At 34.8% G+C, this 26,324-nt stretch overlaps 1 protein-coding gene across 1 annotated transcript in view; it reads right to left on the bottom strand.

The window, feature by feature from the left end:
- The window catches only part of LOC101342993 (uncharacterized), a 512,538-nt gene that overhangs the window by 431,974 nt on the left and 54,240 nt on the right, over positions 1-26,324 (bottom strand). Inside the window, exons 10-16 of the mRNA XM_023729385.1 lie at positions 25,041-25,538; positions 23,311-23,454; positions 19,285-19,356; positions 17,692-17,835; positions 14,441-14,515; positions 2,418-2,561; positions 1,625-1,696 (exon numbers count right to left, since the gene is read on the bottom strand). Coding sequence (XP_023585153.1) covers positions 1,625-1,696; positions 2,418-2,561; positions 14,441-14,515; positions 17,692-17,835; positions 19,285-19,356; positions 23,311-23,454; positions 25,041-25,538 — 1,149 coding nt within the window. The remainder of the gene's footprint in view (positions 1-1,624; positions 1,697-2,417; positions 2,562-14,440; positions 14,516-17,691; positions 17,836-19,284; positions 19,357-23,310; positions 23,455-25,040; positions 25,539-26,324) is intronic.

Below are 26,324 nucleotides of genomic sequence, written 5' to 3' on the forward strand. Positions count from 1 at the left end.
CTATCCAAGATGCTCATCGAACCCCACACAAGGTAGATCCCAAAAGAAAGTCACCAAGACATATTATAATCAAACTTGCCAAAACCAAAGATAAAGAGAATTTTAAGAGCAGCTAGGGATAAACGGAAAGTCATCTTCAAAGGACAGTCAATAAGACTAAGCTCGGACTACTCAGCAGAAACCAGGCAGGCAAGAAGGCAATGAGATGACATATATAAAGCCTTGAAGGAAAAAATTGCCAGCCAAGAATTATATATCCAGCAAAACTGTCTCTCAAATATGATGGCAAAATTAGGGCATTTCCAGATAAACAGTTCCAGATAAACAGAAGTTTAGAGAATTTGCAAAAACCAAACCAAAATTACAAAAAATACTAAAGGGAGTCCTCTGGTTAGAAAATCAGTAACATCAGATAACAACCCAAGACTAAAAAAAGCAAAACCAAACCCATTGCCATCGGGGCAATTCTGACACATAGCAACCCTGTAGGACAGAACAGAACTTCCCCATAGAGTTTCCAAGGAGCAGCTGGTGGATTCAAACTGCCAACCTTTTAGTTAGTAGCCGTAGCTCGCCCTAGCTCTCAACAACTACGCCACCAAGGCTCCCTAATATGTGCCTAGTACTAGGTTATATGCTTTATATGTGTTACTGCATTTGATCCTGACAACAAACCCATGGGAAATATGATGTTGTTAGCCTCCTCATTTGAAAGATGAAGAAACCAGAATGGCTTAGAGAAATCACCTATCTGGAAAGTGAAAAAATCACAAATCCATATCTTTCTTACTCCAAAACCCATACTCTTCTCTACTTCTGTATATTATTTCCTATGGTGTAGCTAATCTGATTAACTAATATATTACGTGGATGATAATTATGTTACTTAACCCAGGTAACATACTGATATTTAACAGGAAATTAATAAACATCTTTCTTAACCTAGAAGAGAAACTATTGCCAGAATTTCATATGCCAGGGTAGACTGGTTATTAAAAATTTGAAAACTAGGTGTCTACTTCTTTGTGTACAGAAATGACCCTGTATTTGTTTCCCTAAACATTTATTTGTATTATCTTTTACTGAGAGTGTTAGCTGACCAAACGATAATTTAAATGGTTATTCAAATTAATTACCAGTAATACTAAGTTTTAAACAGTCTCCAAACAAAAAAGTACTCAAACATCAAAAGTACTATCTTCATTAATTTTAGTCCTGTGTTAACTTTTAAATTAAATGGAAGTCAAGTAACTGTGTTACCAAAATGCATTTAATAGAACTAAAGAAAAGAACATGAAGAACATCTACTAAAGGAACCAGCAGGAGATTTGTGAGAAATCCTATAATATGGAAGCCTATATACAGATGGACTCCTCTTAGGATTAACATAGTAAAAGAATAAAAATAGATTTATCTAAAAAAGCTTTATTTCTTTCACTATAGAAGCTGCCAATTTTTAAACAAAACTAAGTTCTCACTGCGTATAAACAGATCAATGTCAACATGTTAATCAGAAATTAGCAGCTATTAACCAGAAATGCTAAAAAAAATGAAAAACAAAAACAAAAGAAGACTTCCACTCAATAAAAGTAACTTCATTAATCACAAATAATCCAGTACTTACCATCTAATCTTGAGGCATCATGTACATTCCTTGCCACTTCTGCCAATTCTTCAAATTGTACTTTGTGACCTTCTGCAAGAAAAACCTTTTTTTAGCATTTTTTTCTTTTTATATATATAACAAAAAATTTTGCCACTTACGTTCTTTTTTATTGTGGTAAAAATATATATAACACAATATTTGCTAATCCAACATTTTTACATGTATAATTCAGTGACACTAATCACATTAATCATGTTATACAATCATCATGAGTATCTGTTGCCAAATTTTTCATCACCATAAACAGATATTCAATGCTTCAATATTCATTGCAGCACTATTTACAATAGCCAAAGGTGGAAACAACCTAAATGTCCATTGACAGATGAATGGATTTAAAAAAAAAAAGTTTTGTTTTGTTTTTTTCTTGCTAAGAGGTGGTAGCCAGCAGAAGATGTGTTTTCCTAGAAAATTAAGTAAAAGTCTATTTCATCAAAATAGTACAGCTATCCCAAGTAGCGTTACTGTAAAACTTGGACAGCTCTCTTCACATTTCTTAATCATCCCCTCTGTGTTCACTGGGGTGTGCCATCTTCCAGTAATATGGTACACAACTTGAAGGTATTCAATACATATTTGATCCATTTAGAGTAATAAAAAAAATAGATATTAATGTTTTTTCTACAGGACAAACTATCTGAACTTTCTATTTCATCTACAACACTCTATCTCACCAAATATAAAAGGACAAAGGTTAACAGAAAATAAAGCTATATTCTTGTATACCTTTTTAATTATTGGGAATACCCACCATCAACTGGTGCTAGTTTCATGGCAGCTAAGAACTCGTCTTTTTTTAAATTACTATTCAAACTAGACAGAATGTTCCACAGGTCAGAAACATTCATCTTCTCTTTGCTGAGATTGTTGAGGTTTTCAATAGCATCAGGCAATACTAAAGGGTAAAAAAAACACAAGTTTTACAGCATTCTTATGCAAGAAGTTAATACAATAAACTGTTATCTGAAGTAGTCAGGAATTAGGTTCTTCTGGTTGAGAGGAATAACAAATATAACATGAATGAATTGTTAATTTTCAAATATCAAAGGACAACAAAATATTCAACACTAACCACAATGAAATACCACTTCGCACCCATTAGGATAGCTAAGATTTAAAAAAAAGAAGTCAGGGGGCAGTGAATTTATGTTAATGGAGGAGGAACAACTCAGAAAAGGAGGGTGAGAATGGCTGCACAACTCGAAGAATGTTGCACCACTCGAAGAATGTAATCAATGTCACTAAACCATACATGTAGAAACTGTTGACTTGGTGTATGTTTTGCTGTGTATATTCGCAAAAACAATAAAAAAAATTTTAAAAAGAAGAAAAACAACAAACGTTGGCAAGGATGTGGAGAAATTAGAACCCTCCTCCATTGCCAGTGGGAATGCAAAATGGTACAGCTGCTGTTGAAAACAATTTGGCAATTCGTCAAAAAGTTAAACAGAATTACCATAAAAAAAACCCAAACCCATTGCCGTTGAGTTGATTCCGACTAGTAGCAACCCTATAGGACAGAGTAGAACAGCCCTATAGGGTTTCCATGGAGTGGCTGGTGGATTCTAAGGATTCTAACTGCCAACCTTTTGGTTAGCAGCCAAGCTCTTAACCACTGTGCCACCAGACTACAGTACTATCATCCAAAAAAACCAAAAAACCAAACCCACTGCCGTCGAGTTGATTCTGACTCATAGCGACACTATATGACCCAGTAATTCCACTCCTAGGTATATACACAAGAGACTTGAAATTAGTGACACAAACAGACATATGTAGACCAATGTTGAGTGCACCTCTATTCACAATACCAAAAGGTGGAAACAACCTAGATGTCCATCAGCAAAGGTAGAAACAACCTAGATGTCCATCAACAAATAAGTAGATAAACACAATGTGTTATATATGTATATATATATATAGACACACACACACACACACACACACACACACACACACACACTGGAATATTACTCTGCCGTAAAGAGAAATGCAGTCCTGATACATGCTACAACATGGATGAACCTTGAAAATATGATGCTGAGTGAAGTAAAGTCAATCACAAAAGGACAAATATTGTATGATTCCACTTTTATTAAATATATGGAATAGGCAAATGCATAGAAATCAGTTTATTAGTGGTTACCAGGGGGAGGAGGGAAGAGGGAAGAAGGAGTCATTGTTTAGGAAGTATTGGGTATCAGTTTACGGTAATGGAAAATTTGGCAGTGGATACTGGTGATAGTGCACAGCATGGTTAATGTGATCGACATCACTGAATAGTACATGTAAAAAATGTTGAATTAGCAAATATTGTATTACATATATTTCACCACAATAAAAAAGAAAAAATATTAAACACCAAATTTAATGTATCTTTGAAGATTCAGAAATATTTTGCCCCTCAGTAATCATTTTTAAAGAATAATTTTCATTGAATTATAGATATGCAAAGGTCTCAATTCACAAACATTTGTAATTGATACAACAATGAATTAAATAGCTTTTGTTCTATATCTTCCCCCAGAATTCTTCCCTGGTTCCTGCTTCCTCTTCAGTATACTCCTGCAGATCATGAAAAGAAGTCTGGGTTTTTTATTAAAATTTCAAAAGAAAACCTTTAGAGAGTTTTAAGCAGGAGGGTGAAATTATCTTACTGTGAATGCATAAAAAGATCACTTTGCTGCTATATAGAGAATGGATTCTGGAAAGTCAGACAAGAAGCCACTGCTGGAGTTCAAAGAAAGACAAGACAGTGGCTTCGACAAGGGTGATAGTGATTGAGATAATGAGATGTGGGCAAATTCAGGAAGTATTTTGAGACTTAAGCTGAAGTATTTAGTGATGAATTGAAGGGAGGCTGAGGGCGCTGGGATCATGAAGGAAGAAAAAGAACTAGGTTTGAGGCCTGAGCAACTGGGTGGATAGTCATGTCAATAACTGAGATAAAAGACTGCAGAAAGAACACATTTGATGGAAAAGAACAAGAGATCTCTTTTATACACATTAAGTTTGAGATAGATTGGGTGTTGAAAGAATACAGACATCATTTAAAGCAATAAGATCACTCAGGAGGAGCCTTAGTTAGAGAATGAGACTAAGGATGGAGTCTGAAGTCATGCTAATACTTAAAGGTCAGCCAGAAAAGAAGACAGCAAATAAGACTGAAAAGGAGATACCAAGAAAATGGCAGGAAAATTAAGAGATTATAGTTTCACAGAAAACATGAGATGAGAAAATTTTAAGAAAGAAACACATTAAAAGCTGCTAGATGTGGAACAAGATGAAGACAGAGAATCGACCATAAGATTTAGCAAGATGAGATTTCGCATTTTGTAAAAAGCTACTATGGAATAGCAAGGACAAAATCCTGAATGAGTATTTTAAAAGAAAGAAGAGATTGAGGCTAGCCAAACTCCCCCTTTAACCTCCAACACAAACAATATCAATAAAAATAACATTTGGTAATAGACTGCATGAGGGGAGTAGGAGTAGGGCTGAGGCCATGAGAGAAAGAAAGGAATCAAGAATGACCCCGAAATTTTGGGGCCCAGACAACTGGGTGCTAAGCTCAAAAAGAAGGGAAATCCCCAGATGCCAGAAATGAGGAAAAAATATTAACTGTGTACGTGTCTGAACTGACGGCTCAGCAGTCAGACCCGAGTTCAAATCTCAACTCTACTACATTCGAGCTGTGTGACTTTAAGCATATTTTTTTAACCTCTGTGCCTTGGTTTTCTCATTTATAAAATAAACATAATAATACACTTGATATAATTAAATTAATTAATAAATATAAAATACTTTTAACAGTACTGGCACGTAGCACTCAATAAATTTAACAATAATAATGAAGAATTAGCAAAAGGACAACAAAGTATATAAAAATCTACCTATGTTTGAAAACCAAATATACTTCTGAAAAAATAAAATGATGGAAATGAGGAAATATTTAGAACTAAACAATATCAAAGACACTACATACTGGAACATGAGGGCTGTTGCAAAGGCAATATTAAAGGGAAAGTTATAAGTTAAAATGCCTATATTATTTTTTTAAATCCTGAAAATTAGTAAGTATCCAAATCAAGAAACTGGAAAAACAGCAACCCAGAAAGAAGTAAACAATAAATACAATAGCAGATTCATTGTTTTTTTAATAAGACTAATAAGATAAACCTGTCAAGATTAGAAGAGATGGCATAAACCATATTAGAGAAAATAACTACAGATAGAACAGATTTTTTTAAAATTCTAACAGAATACAATGGATAAATTTATGCCAATAAATTGAAAAACTTAAGAGGAAATGTATAATTTTCTAGACATATAAATTACCAAAACTGACTCAAGAAATATACAACCTGAAATGACATGTAACCATTAAAGATACTGAGTCAATAGTAGAAAAATATTAAAACATAGATTTTATTTTATAAAAATAAAGCAAGCCCTGAAGGGAAATTTTCTAAGTCCCTATCTTATACAACCTCCTTACTTATTTTATGAGGCAAATATAACTGTGATACCAAAACAAGAAAAGAATAGGAAAATTATAGGCTAAATATGCAAAGATCAAAAAGATAATAAATAAAATATTTTCAAAACCAAATCCAGGACTCGGGCAGACATGGCTGTGGCAGCATGCTTGTCTGTTTGCCCACTCTTGCCGATTCTGTAATATTCTTTGGACTCGGGCAGACATGGCTCTAGCAGCATGCTTGTCCGTTTTCCCACTTTTGTCTGTTCTGTGATATTTCCTTGGACTCAGGCAGACATGGCTCTGGCAGCATGGTTGTCCGTTTCTCACTTTTGCTTTTTTGAATATATGCTGAATAAAACTTTGTTTGCTTTACTAAACTTTGTGATGTTTTCCCCTATAACAGTTAATTGCATAGTCATCAAGGATTTCTGAAACTACGAATCCAGTCGACCTTCAGGAGACCTGGACTGTGGAGCAGAAGCTAGCAAAGAGAGGTCCTATCTTCTAGACCCATGTAGTCCCACTTCATGTCCCTTCAACACGAACAGAGTGAGTGCTCTTGGAAAACGAGCCTTTGCTTATGTTTTTTGTTCTCTTTCTCATGTTTTCTTAAGTTCTGTTTGGCATATTTGTTTAAAACACCGGTTGTCTGATTAAGGAGAATCTTTCTTAGATTTTTGCTTGATCGTTTGGTTAAGAGTGACATTTAGTAACTCTTCAGGTGAACTTCAGTTTAGGTCCAGATTTGGGCATTTGAAACAGTAAAGAGATAATTCTGTTTCAAAGAGCTTTGAGTCCCTATAAGCCACAAAATTCAGGCCTTTTTGTGGCCCAGAGAAAACCTGGAAAATAGTGCTCTGTTTTGCCAAATTTGCAGGGGAAGGTGGCAGCTCCTGACCCGTCTTGCCGAATTCATGGGGTGGGGGGGGGAGCTTCTAACCTGTGTTATGATATTTAAGGGAGAAGTGGTAGCTTTAGAGAACTTTGCTTGATGCTCAGGTTTTGTCAAAAGGTCTAATATTATCTTGCTAATCATTAATTCTCTAATGGAAACTTTGTTGTCACATGTAAATTTTTCTATATTTTTTGTTTTCTCTGACTCAAGAAGAAATATACAACCTGAAATGACAAACTTTGAGCACTCTTTATGGATATATATTCCTGTGTGGTAGATCCAACTATACTAGTTTAGATGATCCCTTTCCAACTAATAGTGAATTTATGTGGAGAATCACTTTTTAGATTCCTGACGAATGTGTGGGCAATGCACTTTGAGAACTTTAGGATTACCTTTAGATATTCACAGTAATGATGCTAGTAAATATTGGAAAGCTAATGTTAATTTGTTACACATTGTAAAATGAAAAGTCAGAAGAAAACTCATTGGTCCAACACTCAGGATATGGTTGGTAGCTTTAATTCCTACTTACGGTACAGCTGAAGTGAAGGAATCTCAAAAAAATTTGTCAGTCACTGTGGGACAAATAACAGATGAAGTTGCTACTGAGATGGAAGCACAACAGTAAGCTCTGATCTCATAAGCCAAGGTGACATGAGATAACAAAATAGCCTTAGATTTTTTTATTAGTGTAGTCTGTGCTATAGCAAATACCTCTTGTTACATTTGGATAAATAACAGAAGTAGAACAAGATATACATAGAATTGGAGAGCAAGCTATTTGGTTATACACTGTAACACACTTACAAACACCAGATTAATTTGGTTGGTTACCATTAGGAAAAAGTGCATGGGCTAGATTACTATTGCAAGGAATAGTAATATCCTTAGTCTACATCCTGATAGTATTAGGCATAATAAAATTTATCTTCTATTGTCTTAGACACTTAAAAGCCAAAGAAGATCTTGGGCTAAAATGTTGGTGTATGTTGCGTCTGCTCACTCCAGCAATGTGACTGATGAAAACATCACTCTTACTTAATACCTGGTGAAGAACAAGATGGTATCTGGTGGAAAACCAGCACCATGAGTTTAAAGAGTCTGCAATGGCCACCATCTAGGAGCTTGACTAAGTACAGGTATTGATCATCAATGTGTGACCTCCAATCTTTGATCAAAAGGAGGGAATGATTTAGGAAATATTGGAGTTATTATTCCCTGTCCTTGAGCATAGAGAACATGACCTAGCTGGAGCTGGGCTCACAAGGGCTCACAAGGACTCACAAGGACACATCAACTGGCCCTGAGGTATAGAGAAAATAGCTAAGATAATCTTGGGAAATATGCTTTAGGGAAACTTTCACATAAAGCCAAACAAACAGAACACAAAAGTCTTTCTACTCTTTTTCTATTAGCATTAGTGAATAGAAATTTGTTGGACCAATGAAGACCCTCCTGACTGAAACTGTACCAATGATTGTTAAGAAAGACAATTCAAAAGGTAGGATCACAATTTCTAGCCAATCTGTGAAAAGGTAAAGCTTTTAATGGTTTTGCCCGTACTGGTGGCTGTGTAATGCTCCTTGGACTCGGGCAAACATGGCTGTGGCAGCATGTTTGTCTGTTTTTTCACTCTTGCCTATTCTACAATATCTTGGACCTGGGCAGACACGGCTCTGGTAGCATGGCTGTCCGTTGCCCACTTTTGCCTTTTTGAATATATGCTAAATAAAACTTTCTTTTTGCTTAAAAAAAAACAAATCCAGAATGAATTTTCAAACATTATGAACAAACAGAATTTATCCTAGGAGTACAAAGATGCCTTAATATTAGAAAATCTATTAATGCCATCCACATGTTAAAGGAGAAAAACTACATGATCATATCAAAAAATAAAATAAAATAAATTTGATAAAATTCATTATCCATTCTTGATTAAAAAAAAAAAAACTCTTTGGAAACTGGAAATACAGGGGGCCTTTCTTAACTTGGGAATAGAATACTCACTAAACAAGTAAATGCCATGACATTTCCCTCAAAGTCAAGAATAAGAGAAAGATAATTGTTATTACTATTTCTATTGTACTAGAGGTCCCAAACAATACAATTAAATCAGAAATATAAAAATGAGATAGAAAGCAAAATAACAGGAAGAAAAGAAAATGAGAGGTATAAAAGTAGAGATAGACAACTCTTTTGAATACTTTTGTATCCCTGAATCTAAGTTTCATTAGGACAGGGACTTTGTTTTGTTCACTGCTGTAACCCTAATACTTAGAAAAGTACTGCACACATAGCAGGTGCTCAACAGATGCTTAGCGAATAAATGAATGAATGAAATATCAAAATAATCCAGCAGAAAGCCACAAAGCATTGACAGCAAAACAAGAAGGGATAGTTGCAGGATTTGCAAGAGCAAAACAGATACAGACGACAACTAGAGAACTGGCTTTAAAAAGATGCAGGAAAAAATCTTCCATTGTAATACGAGGGAAGGCCAAGTTAATGGCTACAAATCAGGGTTTCAGCTATGTCGATTCCTTCTGTGAGCCTCTCTTTTAGTTTCTGGTATCTAGCAACATTCCTTGGTGTTCCTTGGCATTCCTTGGTGTCTGTCTTCCCCCTGTATATGTCTCTATGTCTATAATGCTCTTTTTATAACAGAGATGTGATTAGGTTTAGGACTCACCCTACTCTTTCATAATAAAAGAAAACTATTTCCAAATAGGGTCACATCCACAGGTGCAGGGGCCAAGACTTCAATACATATTTTAATTCTAACAGAATACAATAAACTAGAGAATGGGACTGAGGATTTCCATACATATTTGGGGGAGATATAATTCAATCCATACAGTTTTGTTAAAAGTTGTTTTATCTCTTATATTTGGGTCATTGGTTCATTTTTAATTAATTATTGTATATGGTATAAAGTATAGGTCCAAGTCCATTCTTTTGCATGTGGAGATCCAGTTGTTCCAGCGCCATTTTTTGAAGAGACTATTCTTTCCCCCATTGAATTGATTTGGAAGCCTTATGGAAAATCAAATGACCACAAATGTATGGGTTTACTTCTGGACTGTCATTTCTAGTCCATTGGTCTTTATGTCTATCCTTATACAGTACCAAACTGTTTTGATTACTGTAGCTTTGTAATACATTCTTAAATCAGGAAGTGTGAATGCTCCTTTTTTTTTTTAAGATTGTTTTGGCTATTTGGGGTCCCTTGTAACTCTACGTGAATGGAGATGTGGTAGCACAGTGGTTAAGCATTTGGCTGCTAACCAAAAGGTCTGCAGTTTGAAACCCTATGGGGCAGTTCTACTCTGACATATAGGGTCACTACGAGTCACAATTGACTCGACAGCAAAGGTTTCATTTGGTTTTTTTTGTAACTCCGTATGAATTTGAGGATCAGCTTTTCCATTTATACAAAAACAACTGTTGGAATTTTGATAAGGATTGTGTTGAATCAGTGTATCACTTTGAGTAGTACTTACATCTTAACAATATTAAGTCTTCTAACACATCAGCATGGGATGTCTTTCCATTTATTAGATCTCCTTTGATTTCTTTCAGCAATATTTTACAGTTTTCAATGTACAACACTTTCACCTCCTTGGCTAAACTTTTTCCTAGCTATTTTATTCTTTTGGATGCTGTTGTAAAAAGGAATGGTTTTCTCAGTTTGCTTTACAGATTGTTTGATGCTGGTATATAAGATACAACTGATTTCTTTGTGTACATCTTGTACACCTTTTCTGAATTCATTTATTAGCCCTAGTAGCTTTCCTGTGGTCTCTTTGGAGTTTTCTATAGCTGAAAATAGAGATATTTTTACTTCTGCCTTCTGATCTGGATGCCTTCTATTTCTTTTTCTTCCCTAATTGATCTGGTAGAACTTCCACAGCAATGTTGCGTAGCAGTGGTGAAAGTGGGCATCCTTGTTTTGCTCCTAATCTGAAGTAGAAAGCTTTCAGTCTTTCACCACTAAGTATGATGTTAGCTGTGGGTTTTTCATAAATACCTTTACCATGTTGAGGAATTTTCATTCTATTCCTAGTTCGCTAAGTGCTTTTATCATGAAAGGGTGTTGGACTTTGTCAAATGCCTTTTCTGCATCAATTGAGATGATCATTCTATTAATTGATTGGTTTTGTAATGTTGACCCACCCTTGCATTCCTGGAATAAATCCCATTTGGTCATGGTGTATAATCCTTTTAAAATGTTATTGGATTAGGATTCCTATTATTTTGTTGAGAATGTTTGCATCCATATTCATAAGGAATATTAGTCACTGGTCTATTATTTTCAACTCCTGTGATGTCTGTCTGGCTTTGACATCAGGGTAATGCTGGCCTCACAGAATGAGTTAGGAAGTATTCTCTCCTATTTTCCAGAAGTGTTTGAGAAGTATTTGTGTGAATTCTTCTTTAAATATTTGGTAGAATTTACAAGTGAAGCTATCTGCTCCTATGGAGGTTAAAACCATATGTTTTTCTCACCACTGTATCCCCAGGGCTTAGCTCAGTGTCTAGCACATAGTTGGTGCTCGATAATGATTTACCGGATGGGTGAATGGTTAAATAAAATTCTAGACCCAAAGAGAATCTTAGATGTTATCTAATACAAAGTCATCATTATACAGATAAGGATTACTTATATCCAGACAGATTTGTCCTCCATCTCATGTATCCCATATACTGATACAACTCAAATCACCTCACTCTTCTCCTCATCAATTTTAATATAAGGGTTTCATATTTACCAAGTAACATATAAAATCCTTAAGCCAGACATTTAAAATATTCATGATCTGATCCTACCTTCTACCTTTCCAGTTTATATACACCCTACATTTGCCACCCTGAACTTATCCACCATATTTCTTTGCTCATAGATCTCATCAACTTGGAACCTTCACCTTATCTTCACATGTCCAAAGTCTATAATCTTCCCACCTTTCATTGATTTCTGAAATGCTGCTTCCTACACAAGTTTCCTTTAATTTCCCAACCAAAGTTCCCTTTTCTCAACTATGTAGCACTTTATTTAAATCTCTTTATACCTTGAATTTTTAGTGTATTTTTCATCTCCCTTTCTAAATTCTTGTAAGCCAGAATTATTCCTTACTTATCTTCGTATTCTATGTCTAGAAAAAGCCTGTGTATACAGTAATGCTTAATAAATATCTTCTGGATGAATACAGATAAAGACAGACACACAGATTATGCTTGCAGAAATACAGTCAAATCCAACCAGAGCAAAAATTAAACTGTCTGCTTAACCATGTTTTTGTTGTTATTAGCTGCTGTCAAGTCGGTCCCAACTCATAGTGACCTCTTGCACAATGGAATAAAACACTGCCCCGTCCTGTGCCATTCCATGACTGATGCTTAACCACAAATAGTAGAAATTAATAGTAGGAATCTACCATATCATTTTTACACTACTACAGATAAGTCCAACTTGCATATGCTATACAGAAATGTTATTGTGTGCATTCAGTCTTAAAACATCCACTTGCTCAGGGGAAAAAAAAATGACTGGAAATCAGTTTCATCAGTTTTACTAATTAAATACTATTTTATAGAAGTAGTATGGGGAAATGCTTTTCAGCCAGTATTTGTCTGTAGTGAAAAGAAGTAAAAGGCAGAATAAAAATAGGTGAATTTTTTGGTGAAAAGTGAATAAAAGAGGCTAATGACTATATCAGAATATTTTTCTGTGTTCTGACATGAAAGGGCAAAGTTACATAATCTAATACTGAATAAATAACCCCTAAGCACAATGAAGGCACTATGCCAAGCTCAGTGTCTTGGGCTCAAAAAGAACAATAGTTAGCTATGTCTAAAAGTTCGGAGAGATCACGAAAGAGGACGGATAAAACATTCCACTCTGTAACATGGGGCAATTTCAGTGGAGGATGAAGGCAGAAGTCAGATTGAAGTGGGATGTGACGAAGTGGAGATAATAGGTGTAGACAACACTTTTGAAATGTTTGGCTGAGAAAGAAAGGAGAAAGAGAATAACAGATGAGAGCAGGGAAGGAGAAGACTTTTAAATACTTGTTTCAGAAAGTGGGAGGATGAGCTAACCAAATAAAAGGAAAATCACATAATTCCTGGATAGTATTGATGGTCAGCAGACATTGAAAGCCAAGATTTTTTATAGTGGTACTTCTTTAGTCTGCTCAGTTGTGTGATTTTCCTCCAGAAATGCTGTTAGATACAAGGAAAGGAGAAGGCAGATAATTGGGTTCATTCAAGACTGGAAGTGTTGCCAGATAGGTGTAACAAAATGATACAGGGGCAAGGGAATTTTTGGTATTGGGGAGAGACAGACTAGAGAATTTAAACTGGATACGGAAGTAATGTAAAAACAGGAGAAGACCAATGGATAAGGAGAAAGTAGACAGGCAAATGGATGGAAGGTCCCAATGAGGTATAGAGACCAACAAATAAGACATGTCCCTAAGCAGTGTGATAAAGAAAAAAGGAAAGGAAGTAAACACAAATATAAAATATTAAGAGTGAGTAAGGAAATATAACCATAGATATGAATAAGATAATATATGATATAATTAAACATATTAATTTGTGCTAATAAAATGTTTGATCTCCATGAAATTGAAATTCCTAGGAAAAATGAAGGGACTTTGACAATATAATCTCTTCACTCAATTTATTGTATACCCTTGTATAGGGGACAAATTAACTTAATTTGTATTATAAGGTAAAAATAACCGTTACTTAAAATCTGCTATTGTCAAATATATAAGCACAAAATAGCACAATTGTTACTTTAACCCCAATTTTTAAAGTATTAACTTCACTCAATACAGTATCAAGTTTTTGTTCCGTTTAAAATATACAAATACGACCTTATATTTCTTTACAGTGAGTTTCTTAGTGGCAAAGACTGTCTTTTCATCTTAGCACACTCACAACTTAACATAAAGTTTGGTACGTAGTAATGGCTCAATAAATGTTAATGAATAAATTGAAAGATGGAAAGAATTGCAAACAGCTTGAAACCAGAAATTCTGCATGTCGGTGTTCAGCTAAAGCCACTAGATGGCATCACTTTCTCAAAGTGGAAGACATTTTAAGTCCTTCAAGTAATGAATCTCAAGTACATGGTTCTAGCTCTCTATAATAAAGTGTCAGGATGAAAAGTAAGATGACAATAGCTTTCAATTCGACTACATGTGGAAGTTGTTGTAGAATTAGGGGGAGATAGTGAGATGAGTAAGGCCAAACGTAGCAGCAGTAACCCAGGTGTTTATTTGCCTGATGACATACAGGATAACTAGCTCTCTTAGTATCTTTATTCTTCTAAAATCTGTCAAACAGCTTGATCCACATAAAGCACAAGACATGACGTTCTTACATAATTTTTCAGAGAAGCGTTCCGTGTTGTTCATCATATTATCAACGAATTCTTTAAAATTTACTTTTCTCATTTCTAAGGGAGAAAGAAACATATTTTCTTCAGTATCATTAAGTATTAAATTATTATGACAAATACTGATTAATGTAAAAATAAGTCATATATTCAGGAATATATAACTAACATAATTATAGCTACCAACTAATACTAGGCAATAAAAATATATAGATGTAAAGGGAAAATGCAGTTCAACTTAAGTCAAAAAGTAAACACTGAAAAACAACAAGAAAATTTATCAAAATCACTATGGTCTCTTTCACATGTACAACATTTTTAAATTTTAACATACATTATACAATAATTCAGTTAGATACATAGGTGAAATATTAGTATGCTCTTTTACAGATTAAAAACGCTATTTAAAATAATTTGTACGATAATGTGACTTTTTCTAAGGTCACAGGGGAAATACAGAATCAGGGAGTAGAAGCAAGCTCTCCTGACTCCTGCTTTTTTCCACATCAAGCTATCTAGATTTACACTGATATCTTTACTCCAGAATTCTACTGAAACCAATAAACATTTTAATAGTCATTTTATACTTAGAAAATATCTTTCCTTGGTAACATGTAATTCCTCATAATATCCCAATGTTAGAACGGATAAAAAAAACTCTAACAATTTTGTAAGGCCACACAAAGGTTTTATATAGATATGATGAGTTTTTGATAACTCCAGTCCTTTTTTTATCCCATTGACAAAAAATATTCTAAAGCAATCGTAAAAGATAAAGCACAGCCTATTCCAGCCTATTCCTAGTAGAGATTAAATATTCCTTTGAGCAGTTTACTTCAAACAGCACCAAACTACTTTGTGTTCATAGCCAAATTTTTGGAGACATAAAAAAATGACCTTGAAAATTCCTGGGAGAATGTTGAAGTTAATGAAAATTTAATATTCCCTAACAGGAAGATGTAACTTTCTAAGCAATAAATAAATGATTCTCTTATTTTTGATAACATTTATTTTATACATAAAAAGAAAATTTTTAACAAACATGAATTATGAAACATGATAATAAAATAAACAAATGTGAAGCAACCATCCAACTGATAAACATTACCAGTAGTATTGTATCTGCTTCTGGGCTCTTCCCATTTCACTCTCCTTCTGCCCCCACAATGAGAACACTTCTGAATTTTTTCAACTTTACTAATCTCTTGCTTTTTTATATGTAATCTTAAACAGAATATTCTTTAATTTTCTTGTTTTTGAGCTTTATAAAAATTGATATTATACTATACACAACCTAAGACTTTATTATTCATATATAATATATATTATACATAATAATATAATATTTGTTTATTTTCATATATCACTATAGTTCATTTTCACATATCACTATAGTTCATTTTCACTAGTGTATAGTTTTCCATTATATGAATATACCACAATTTATTTATACATTCTGTTGCTGAACATCTGGGGTGTTTTTTTGGTTTGTTTTTGTTTTTGCTATTAAGATCAGTTCCATCATGTACATTCTTCAGCACGGCTCCTGGTATGTAAGTGCAAGAGATATTCTGAGATTTATAGCTAAGAGTGGAGTTTCTGAGCCATGGAGTATAAAAACTTTACAAGATACTACATACTGTTTTCCAAAGTGATTTTATCACTTTTATCATATTTAGTAACACTTGGATTAACGGACTTCTTCATTTTTGCCAATTTACTTGGTATAAAAAGGTATCTCATTGTGACCTAAATTTTGCACATGCCTCATTACTAGAATCTTTTCATATGATTATTAGTAATTTGTATTTTCCATAGGAAAGAAGGGTTAATTTTCTGCTTTCTATTTCCTTTTTTAATATAAGGAAATGCCTATGTATATTCATATACTGCCTCTCCAACTGATAGATAAAAGCTAGCCTACTCTAAACAACTTTCCTCTGCCTTTTCATTTTCACTTAACAAAGTGTCCTAGACATCACTCTATAGAGCACAGAGAGATTCTTCACTCCTTTTCGCAGCTGTGAATGTACTAGAGTTTATTCAACTTATTCTCTACTTACAGGCACTTGGTTTTTTGTTTTTGTTTTTTTTTTTCCAGACTATTAAAAGTCCATTTTTCCCCAGCCATTTAAGATGCCACCTTTACCATCTACTAACGTCCTCACGTAGCTAGGTGTATTTCTGGACCATCTATTTTGTCCCACTGGCCTGTCCATATAGGCTTTACAGTATGATTTATTATCTGGTAGAACTGTTCCCTAGCTGACACAAACAGTTAGACACTTGACTACTAGCCAAAAGGTCGGCCGTTTGAGTCCACCCAGAAGTTTCTTGGTTGCTCCTCAGGAGACAGACCTGGCAATCTGTTTCCAAAAGGTCACAGCCTTGAAAATTCTATGAAGTTGTTCTACTCTGTACACATGGGGTCACTATCAACCAGAATTGACTTGACAGCAACTAACAACAGAACGGTTCCATACTTATTGATCTTTTTCAGAGTTTTCCTGGCTAGTCTTCTTTGATGAATTTTCCACGGGGACTTTAGAATTAAATTTTTTGTATATAGAATAAATATTTTTGGTATTGTTATTAGGATTATATTTATGTATTATCAAGGAGAGAAGTGACATCTTAATGATATCGAATTATTGTATCCTTACGATCTACCTTTTTGATTATGTCACTTAGATCTTCTATGTATCTTTCCTTTCTTTTTTTTTTTGGTTCACTAGACCTGTTTGGACTGAGTATTATGTTTAAAATCTCCTATTAGTGTGTTTGTCTATTCCACCTCACACAACTGCTATAGTTTCTACTTTAGGAAAGTTGCTTTTAAGTTATATGGGGCACAGATATTCAAAACTGGTATACCTTTATTGTGACTTGGGGCTTTGACATGATAAGAAGTCTTTCTTTGTCCTATTTAATGCTTTCTGTCCTGATTTCTACCTGTCAAATAGCAAGATCACAAACCCTGCTTTCTTTTTATTTGCATTTTTGCCTAGGGAAAAATGTCTGAAAAGACTATTAATACTGGTTGTTTCTAGATATTGTGATTTTGAATGAATTTTCTCTGCACTTTAGAGTATTTTTTTAATTTTTCAGTATTGGTTTAATTTTTATGAATATTTTTCTAATAAAAACAATGAAGCCATTATTCTGAGGAAAAAAATTACAAACTGACCCTCCCTCCAGATGTGTCAATCTAGTTTGCCTGAAAATGTTGTACTTACCATCAACGTGAGTCATATCTTTGATCTTCTCAAATTCTGACTTAGAAAGATAAACTCCAAAATTTTGAAGACAAGTATTCAGATCCTCACAATCGACATTTTCCTCTTTGATTTTATCAATGGCTTTAATGACATCAGATAATCCTGAAAGAAAGCAATGTGCTAATACGTATTAAAAATGGAAATTCAAAGGAAAATACCAGCAATAAATAAGATGAATTTTAGTTCTAACACAAAGTTAGCAAAAATATAAATCACTTCAGAAATGTGGTATCTTCAATAATACTGAAAATATGTTTCAAAATTAGAGTCAAAAACACAGCATATGACTTTGTTATAGTCTCTGCACCTAAGGAAGCACCAATTTAACTGCACTGATAAGAATATCACTGAATATACATAGGAAAAATATAATATTTCTCCATTTAATTCTCCAGCAATTAAAAATTCCCAAGTAGTCTGTTTCTCAGTAGCAGAAAGAGTTTTATTAAGGTATAATATACATGAATAAAATTAATCCATTCACTGATTTTTAGTAAAATTAGAGTTATATAACCATCACCACAATCCAGTTTTATAACATTTCTGTCACTCTCCAAATTTCCTCATGCCCATCCACAGTCTCATTCCTAGCCAACCACTGCTCTGCTTTCTGTCTCTATAAATTTGCCTTTTCTGGACACTGACTATAAATGGAATCATATAATACGTAAGTCTATTATGCCTAGCTTCCTTCACTTTGCATAATGATTTTAGGTTAATTCATGTTGTAGCATGTATTAGTAGTTCATTACTTTGTATTGCTAAATAGCATTAAGTTATATGGATATACGAACAAATCTGTCTTGGAAGAAGTATAACCAGAACGCTCCTTAGAAGCAAGCATGGCAAGATTACATCTCACATTCTTTGGACACGTTATCAGGAGGGATGAGTCCCTGGTGAAGGACATCATGCTTGGTAAAGTAGAGGTGAAAGAGAGGAAGACCCTCCTCAATGAGACGGACTGACACAGTGGCTGCAACAATGGGCTCAAGCATAACAGCGATTGTAAGGATGGCGCAGGACCCGGCAGTGTTTCGTTCTGTTGTACATGGGTTGCTATCAGTTGGAACCGACTTGACGGCACCTAACCACAACAACAACATACTCCATTTTGTTGATAGCCCACAGTTAATGGACATTTGAATTGTTTCCAGTTTTAATATTATGTATATAAATTATAACTCAAGAAAACTGTTTTTAAAATGTTCTAAACCAAAAGTGAACCAAACAAGTTCTTTATAAAAAATCAAATCACCCATCAATTACTAATTACTGGGGATAATTATCTATTTGATCTTATCATTATCATTAATATTACTGTATGTCTGAGTAGAACTTTTCAGCTTGTAAAATCCACATGACAATCTGTGAGATAGGCAAGTTAGCTATTTGATGTAGCAAGTTAAGAAAAAATTGCTAAATGGCTTGCCTAAGGATTACAGGGCTATTAAGAATCTATCCAAAAGCAAACCCAGTTCTACTGAACTTAATTCTTCTCAATCGAAGTGCTCTTTCCACCAAATAATTTTAAAATAAATTTCTACCTACCAGCACATTTGGAGAGACTTCGCTCCTTGGCAAGAGCTCTCATAAAATCATCTAACTTCACCATTTCATTTTCTGTAAAATAGTTTCGGTCATAAGTTCTGTTGTATTTTTACATAAAAGGGAAATTCACATTTTAATACAACTATTAAAAATATTATTTGATCCTTCATTTCATCATCATCCTATTTCTTATTTACATCCCTACATTTAAGATGAACCTTTCTAAATTAGGTCAGTAGATTTTATTTCAGCAATTATTGAGGGCATATTAGTGCCAAGAACTGTGCTAGGCACCAAGATACAAAAATATGTAAGACATGCTCCCTGCCTTTTCAATACCTATTATGTGCAAAGGATTGAGTTAGGTATTAAATTCTCCGTAGATCAGAAAAAGGAAAGGTGACCATGGCAAAGTTAAGGAGTATATTTATATCACACCATTATGAAAACTCAGTCAATATGCTATCAGTTAGGATACCTTGACAATACTAACCAATCTTGACAGATCCTAGTATTCCTACCCTCACCCCTATTTCAGAACCCTGGTAACGCAGTGGTTAAGAGCTCGGCTGGCACCCAAAAGGCTGGCAGTTTGAATATACCAGCCACTCCTTGAAAATCCTATGAGGAAGTCCTACTCTGTCCTATAGGGTCGTTATGAGTCGGAATCAACTCAATAGCAACGGTTTTCTTTTTTCATAGATATGTATGTACCCCTAGTTCACAGCTGATTCACTTAACTACCTATTTTCAGATATAAACCCTCTATGGTGATCATACCAATCCTGATAAGAAGCAAAAACGGCTCAGTAGTTATACTGATACTCACTCCTTAGATATTTCAAAGATGAGGAAATTGAAGATTTTTACCAACTTCTGCAGTCTGAAATAGATCAAACATGCAATCAAGATGCATTGATAATTACTGGTGATTGGAATGCAGAAGTTGGAAACAAAGAAGAAGGATGGGTACTTGGAAAATATGCCCTTGGAGACAGAAATGATGCCAGAGATTGCATGATAGAATTTTGCAAGACCAACGACTTATTCATTACATACACATTTCTTCAACAACATAAATGCCTACTATACACTTGGACCTCACCAGATGGAAAACACAGGAATCAAATTAACTATATCTGTGGAAAGAGACAATGGAAAAGTTCAATATCATCAGACAGAACAAGGCCAGGGGCCAACTGTGGAACAGACCATCAATTGCTCATATGCAAGTTGAAGCTAAAGAAAATTAAAACAAGTCCATGAGAACCAAAATACAACCCTGAGTATAGCCCACCTGAATTTGGAGACCATCTCAAGAACAGATGTGACACATTGAACACTAATGACCAAAGACCAGATGAGCTGTGGGATGACATCAAGGACATCATATACGAAGAAAGCAAAGTGTCATTAAAAAGACAGGAAAGAAAGAAAAGACCAAAATGGATGTCAGAAAAGACTCTGAAACTTGCTCCTGAACGTCGAGTAGCTAAAGCAAATGGAAGAAATAAAGTAAAAGAGCTAAACAGAAGATTTCAAAGAGCGGCTTGAGAAGACAAAGTAAAGTATTATAATGACACATGCAAAGACCTAGAGTTAGAAAACCAAAAGGGAAGAACACGCTCGGCATTTCTCAACATGAAAGAACTGAATTAAAAATTGAAGACTCAAGTTGCAATACTGAAGGACTCTATGGGCAAAATATTGAATGACGCAGGAAGCATCAAAAGAAGATGCAAGAAATACAGAGTCACTGTACCAAAAAGAATTGGTTGATGTTCAGCCATTTTAGGCAGTAGCATATGATCAAGAGCCTGTGGTACTGAAGGAAGAAGTCCAAGCTGCGCTGAAGGGAATGGCGAAAAACAAGGCTCCAGGAACTGACCGAATACCAACTGAAATGTTTCAACAAATGGATGCAGCACTGGAGATGCACATAACTTCCAAATATGCCGAAAAATTTAGAAGACAGCTACCTGGCCAACCGACTGGAAGAGATCTATATTTGTGCCCATTCCAAAAGAAAGGTGATCCAACAATGCAGAAATTATCAAACAATATCATTAATATCACATGCAAATAAAATTTTGCTGAAGATAATTCAAAAATGGTTGCAGGGGTACATTGACAGGGAACTGCCAGAAATTCAAGTTGGATTTAGAAGAGGACATGGAATGGAGGATATCATTGCTAATGTCAGATGCATCCTGGCTGAAAGCAGAGAATACCAGAAAGATGTTTACCTGTGTTTTATAGACTATGCAAAGGCATTTGACCGTATGGACCATAACAAATTATGGATAACATTGAGAAGAATGGGAATTCCAGAACACTTAATTGTGCTCATGTGGAACCTGTACATAGATCAAGAGGAAGTTGTTCAAACAGAACAAGGGATTATTGTGTGGTTTAAAATCAGGAAAAGTGTGCATTGGGATTGTATCCTTTCACCATACTTATTCAACCTCTATGCAGAGAAAATAATCTGAGAAGCTGGACCATATGAAGAAGAACAGGGCATCAACATTGGTGGAAGACTCATTAACAATCTTCGATATGCAGATAACACAACCTTGCTTGCTGAAAGTGAAGAGGACTTAAAGCACTTGCTGATGAAGATTAAAGACTACAGCCTTCGGTAAGGATTACACCTCAACATCAAGAAAACACAAGTCGTCACAACTGGACCAATAAGCAACATCAAGATAAATGGAGAAAATATTGAAGTTGTCAAGGATTTCATTTTACTTGGATCCACAATCAATACCCATGGAAGCAGCAGTCAAGAAATCAAAGAACGTATTGCATTGGGCAAATCTGCTGCAAAACACCTCTTTAAAGTGTCGCAAAGTGAAGATTTCACCTTGAGGACTAAGGGTGCCTGACCCAAGCTGTGGTATTTTTAATCGCCTAATATGCATGCGAAAGCTGGACAATGGATAAGGAATATCAAAGAAGAATTGATGCCTTTGAGAAAATACCATGAACTGCCAGAAGAACAAATAAGTCTGTCTTAGAAGAAGTACAGGCAGAGTGCTTCTCGGAAGTGAGGATGGGTGAGACTACACCTCACATACTTCGGACGTGTTATCAGGAGGGACCAGTTTCTGGAGAAGGATATCATGCTTGGTAAGGTTGAGGGTCAGTGAAAAAGAGGAAGCCCCTCAATGAGATGGACTGACACAGTGGCTGCAACAAGGGGCTCAAACACAGCAATAATTGGGAGGAAGGTGCAGAACCGGGCAATATTTTGTTTTGCTGTGCATAGGGTTGTTATGAGTCAGAACCAACTGAACAGCACCTAACAGCAACAACAGATATTTCTTTTAATCAAAAAATCCTCCTTCCTATCTACCTTAGCTAAGAAATTGCACTCAGGTTCTGAGAATTTACTTCAAATGTTATCTTAAGTAAGACTTTATCAAAATTTTGCCTCTTCCCTCTTCTCAACTCAACTTCAGCTGTGGGCAATTCTTAGTTACTGATAAAACAATGTCTCCAATACAAAAACTAAACTTAAACTCTCCCTTGAACTTAGCATGGTGACTGTAATATGCCATTAAACATCCAGATGCTAAATGCCTGCCTGGATTGTTTACGTATCACTAGCCCTAAATTCCAACTACATTTTGGTATCTCCAATTATTTCTTTTTGGAACCCTGGGCTATTTGCTTAGAGATTTTTATACTCCTTGAAGACTGTGGTCTTACTATCTGAATCTCTGTACAACTAGATCAGGCTTTCCCAGGGTCTGTCTCACCCTAGAAGGCACAGCTAGGGTTAGTGATAAAGAGCCATACCGAAACAATTCTGAAATATGGAAGGCCTACCTCCTCCAAACTAATCCATTAGGTCAGACTTTCTATTTTTACTACTTTCTATTTTTATATCTGTTCTTTCTGAAGTTCCTTTAGAATGACCCATTCTGTCCCATTCCAAGTTGATAGAACTTGCACCAATATTTAATATTATCCCATAAAAATATCGAAACTTCCCCAAAATTTTGTTATTATATATCGCACCATTTCTAGTAGTGTCTGTCACAATCTTCTGGAACTCTTTATCTGATAAAGTAATTCCTACTGAAGGCAAAATGGACTGAAGTTCTTCTGCAGCAACGTAATTTTCTTTGAGTTTACGGATAGCTTTACAGACACTTTCTAAATCTGCAAAATGTGGAGGATTAGTAAGCAACAGAATTTGTATGTCTAACAATAATAATTGGTACCTAAAATCTTTAATAATCAAAAAGAAACTTTTATCTACTTAGTATTACCTTACAGAAGGATTACTTTTCTCTCCACTTTTCTGTTGTGTTTTATAGTTAACCATTCTCCTATAACTCAAGCCCAAAACTGTACTGAAATTCTATAAACATTTATAGCCTACTTATTTGAACAGCCTGTTCCAGTGGCCTAGCCAATGCTACTTTCTTGTGATTAGAATATAATGAATGATTCCAAGAGATCAAAACACCAATGTGTTTTATTTAAATTCCAGGATTCCAAGCAAAAAATTTTGAAATCTCTTCTCTCTCCCTTTTACTTTACCGTACCATGCTTTCAGTTCACAACCTTCAAAAACATAAAACCCTGGGAGCAGATACACACGCACATCATCAGCCCCCTGATTTGATGCACTGAGAAGCCACACTACCCTTTCTATGGTATTCTGGCCAAAAATGCATAACCTGAATTTATTCATTAAGAAATATCAGGAAAACACAAAATGAAGGATGTTATACAAAATATCTTGCCAATCCTCTTCAAAAGTGTCAAATGAAAAACTAAGGAACCATCCAGATTGGAGGAGACTAAGGACACATGAAAACTAAATGTAATACGTGATCCTGGATTGGATCCTGGACCAAAAGGACATTTGTAGAACACTAGACAATATTTGAATAAGGTCTGCAGATTAATAAACAGTATTGTGTCAGTATAAATTTCCTAGTTATGTTGTGGCTATATAAGATCTTAACATTTGGGGAAACAATGAAGGGTATATGGGAATTTTTAACAATTTTTAAGACTTTTATAAATATAAAACTATTTTAAAATGAAAAGTTTAAAAAAATTGTTTTAATTCTGGAAGCAGTCACATTTCATAGCTGCTCAATTACCATCAAGTAAGTAACTTCAGCAAAGGATTACAGGAAGGAGTGTTTAATTAGGTTCCACAGACAGCACCTATGTGACTGAAGTAGTACAGAAAGAGGGTGGAGGTGTCACATGTATTTGTTGGGAAACCATTGCTCATCTTTGAGGAAGACCATAAAGCCTTGGGGGACTGGGATGTGTAGTTATGAATTATTTTGTCTTGATATTCCCATATCCATAAGAGATAATACCGTAAGTACTATGGCTATCATATATTTAAATTATGGAACTCTAAGCAAAAATTTCATATAGACTTCCTACAACTTTGGCTAAATAAACTACAAAATAAACAGATTTCCAAAGAAAAAGAAGCCCTCTACTTGCTATGGAACTTCCATGACTCCAATCAATCACTAAATAAACTTATCAAGGTTGGGATCCCCCAAACTATGGAAAGTTGGGGCATCTGGAAAGAAACTACCATCAAAACCACAGTATTGCATCCACTGGCCTATGTACCATAGGTGGTGGTTATGCAAATTATTGACAACTGAAATGCTTAATACTATCTAATAAGTGATTCATTCTTCTCATTTCTATGATAATACAAAAATTTAATGACCTAAATTCTGACTTACGTATATGATACTGACCCAGAGTATCAATTGCAGTTTTTTCCTTAGATGAAATCTCTTTCAGCAAGCTGGAATGCCTTCTTACAGCTGGCTTCTTTAACTCTGAAATACTAGAAATATCACTTTTATCCAGAGACTTTTTGAAGTTTGAAATACTCTTCAACCTTTGTGGTTTATATTTTAAGTCATGAATTTCAGCCTTGTCTGAATGTTTTTTTAGGTTTATGCCATCCTTTGGGTATGATTCCTGGGATCCTACATCACTGTCATCATCTTCTTCCAAGATTTTTTTTATTTGCCAAGTATTTTTTGGACTTTTAAATTCAAGGTTATCATTATTCTCCATAATTTTACTATGATGTTGGAGGCTTTTTCTGTTTAACTTTTGGGTTACTGAAATTTCAGACAGTCTGGAAGGTAAACTGCCTATCTTCTTAAATTGTAGAGAGCGTCGAGATAGCTTTGATAACTTTCGAACTGAAGTAGTTTCATCCAGGTCTGGCTCTTCCATAATTGCTAGGTAAGGGATACATATTCAATTATTTTACTTACCTCTACAACTTATAATATTTTTCAAAAAAAAAAGTCCTCATAAAAGCTATTCAAGAAATTATCAGTTGCTTAAACACATAAAACAAAGTTATTAAGTTGAAAAATCTAACAGAGCTGATCAACAAAAGACTGAGCTATTAACTAGATTAAATATATTCTGCTGATTTAATATGTTTAAATACTTCCACTTTAAACTTTTTTGATTTGGGCCAAGACACAGTAATAAGGACTAGATTTATCCTCCAACTAAAAAAATCAGACAAAATATATGGAAAGTCACAGTTTTCAGACACTGGGCAATAGGCAGCACAGGACAGTAATCATTTAAAGAAGGAACAAATAGCAGCACTTCTCAACCTCTGCGTTACTGACATTTTGGACCAGATAATTATTTGTTGAAGGGGGCAGTCTTGTGCATTGCAGGATGTTTAGCAGCATTCCTGGCCTCTACTCACTTGATGTTCATAACACCACCCAAGTTGTGATAACCAAAAATGTCTCCATTAAAAAAAAAAAAAAAACATGGGGGTGATTGGAACTCTTATGCACTGCTGGTGGGAATGCAAAATGGTACAACCGTTTTGGAAAATGATATGGTGCTCCCTTAAAAAGCTAGAAATAGAAATACCATATGATCCAGCAATCCCATATCTAGCAACGTATCCTAGAGAAATAAAAGCCATCACACGAATAGACATATGCACATCCATGTTCACTGCAGCATTATTCACAATAGCAAAAAGATGGAAA

This window comes from Trichechus manatus, unplaced genomic scaffold (genome assembly GCF_000243295.1).
Source record: "Trichechus manatus latirostris isolate Lorelei unplaced genomic scaffold, TriManLat1.0 scaffold00028, whole genome shotgun sequence".
In the NCBI taxonomy this organism is placed as follows: Eukaryota; Metazoa; Chordata; class Mammalia; order Sirenia; family Trichechidae; genus Trichechus; species Trichechus manatus.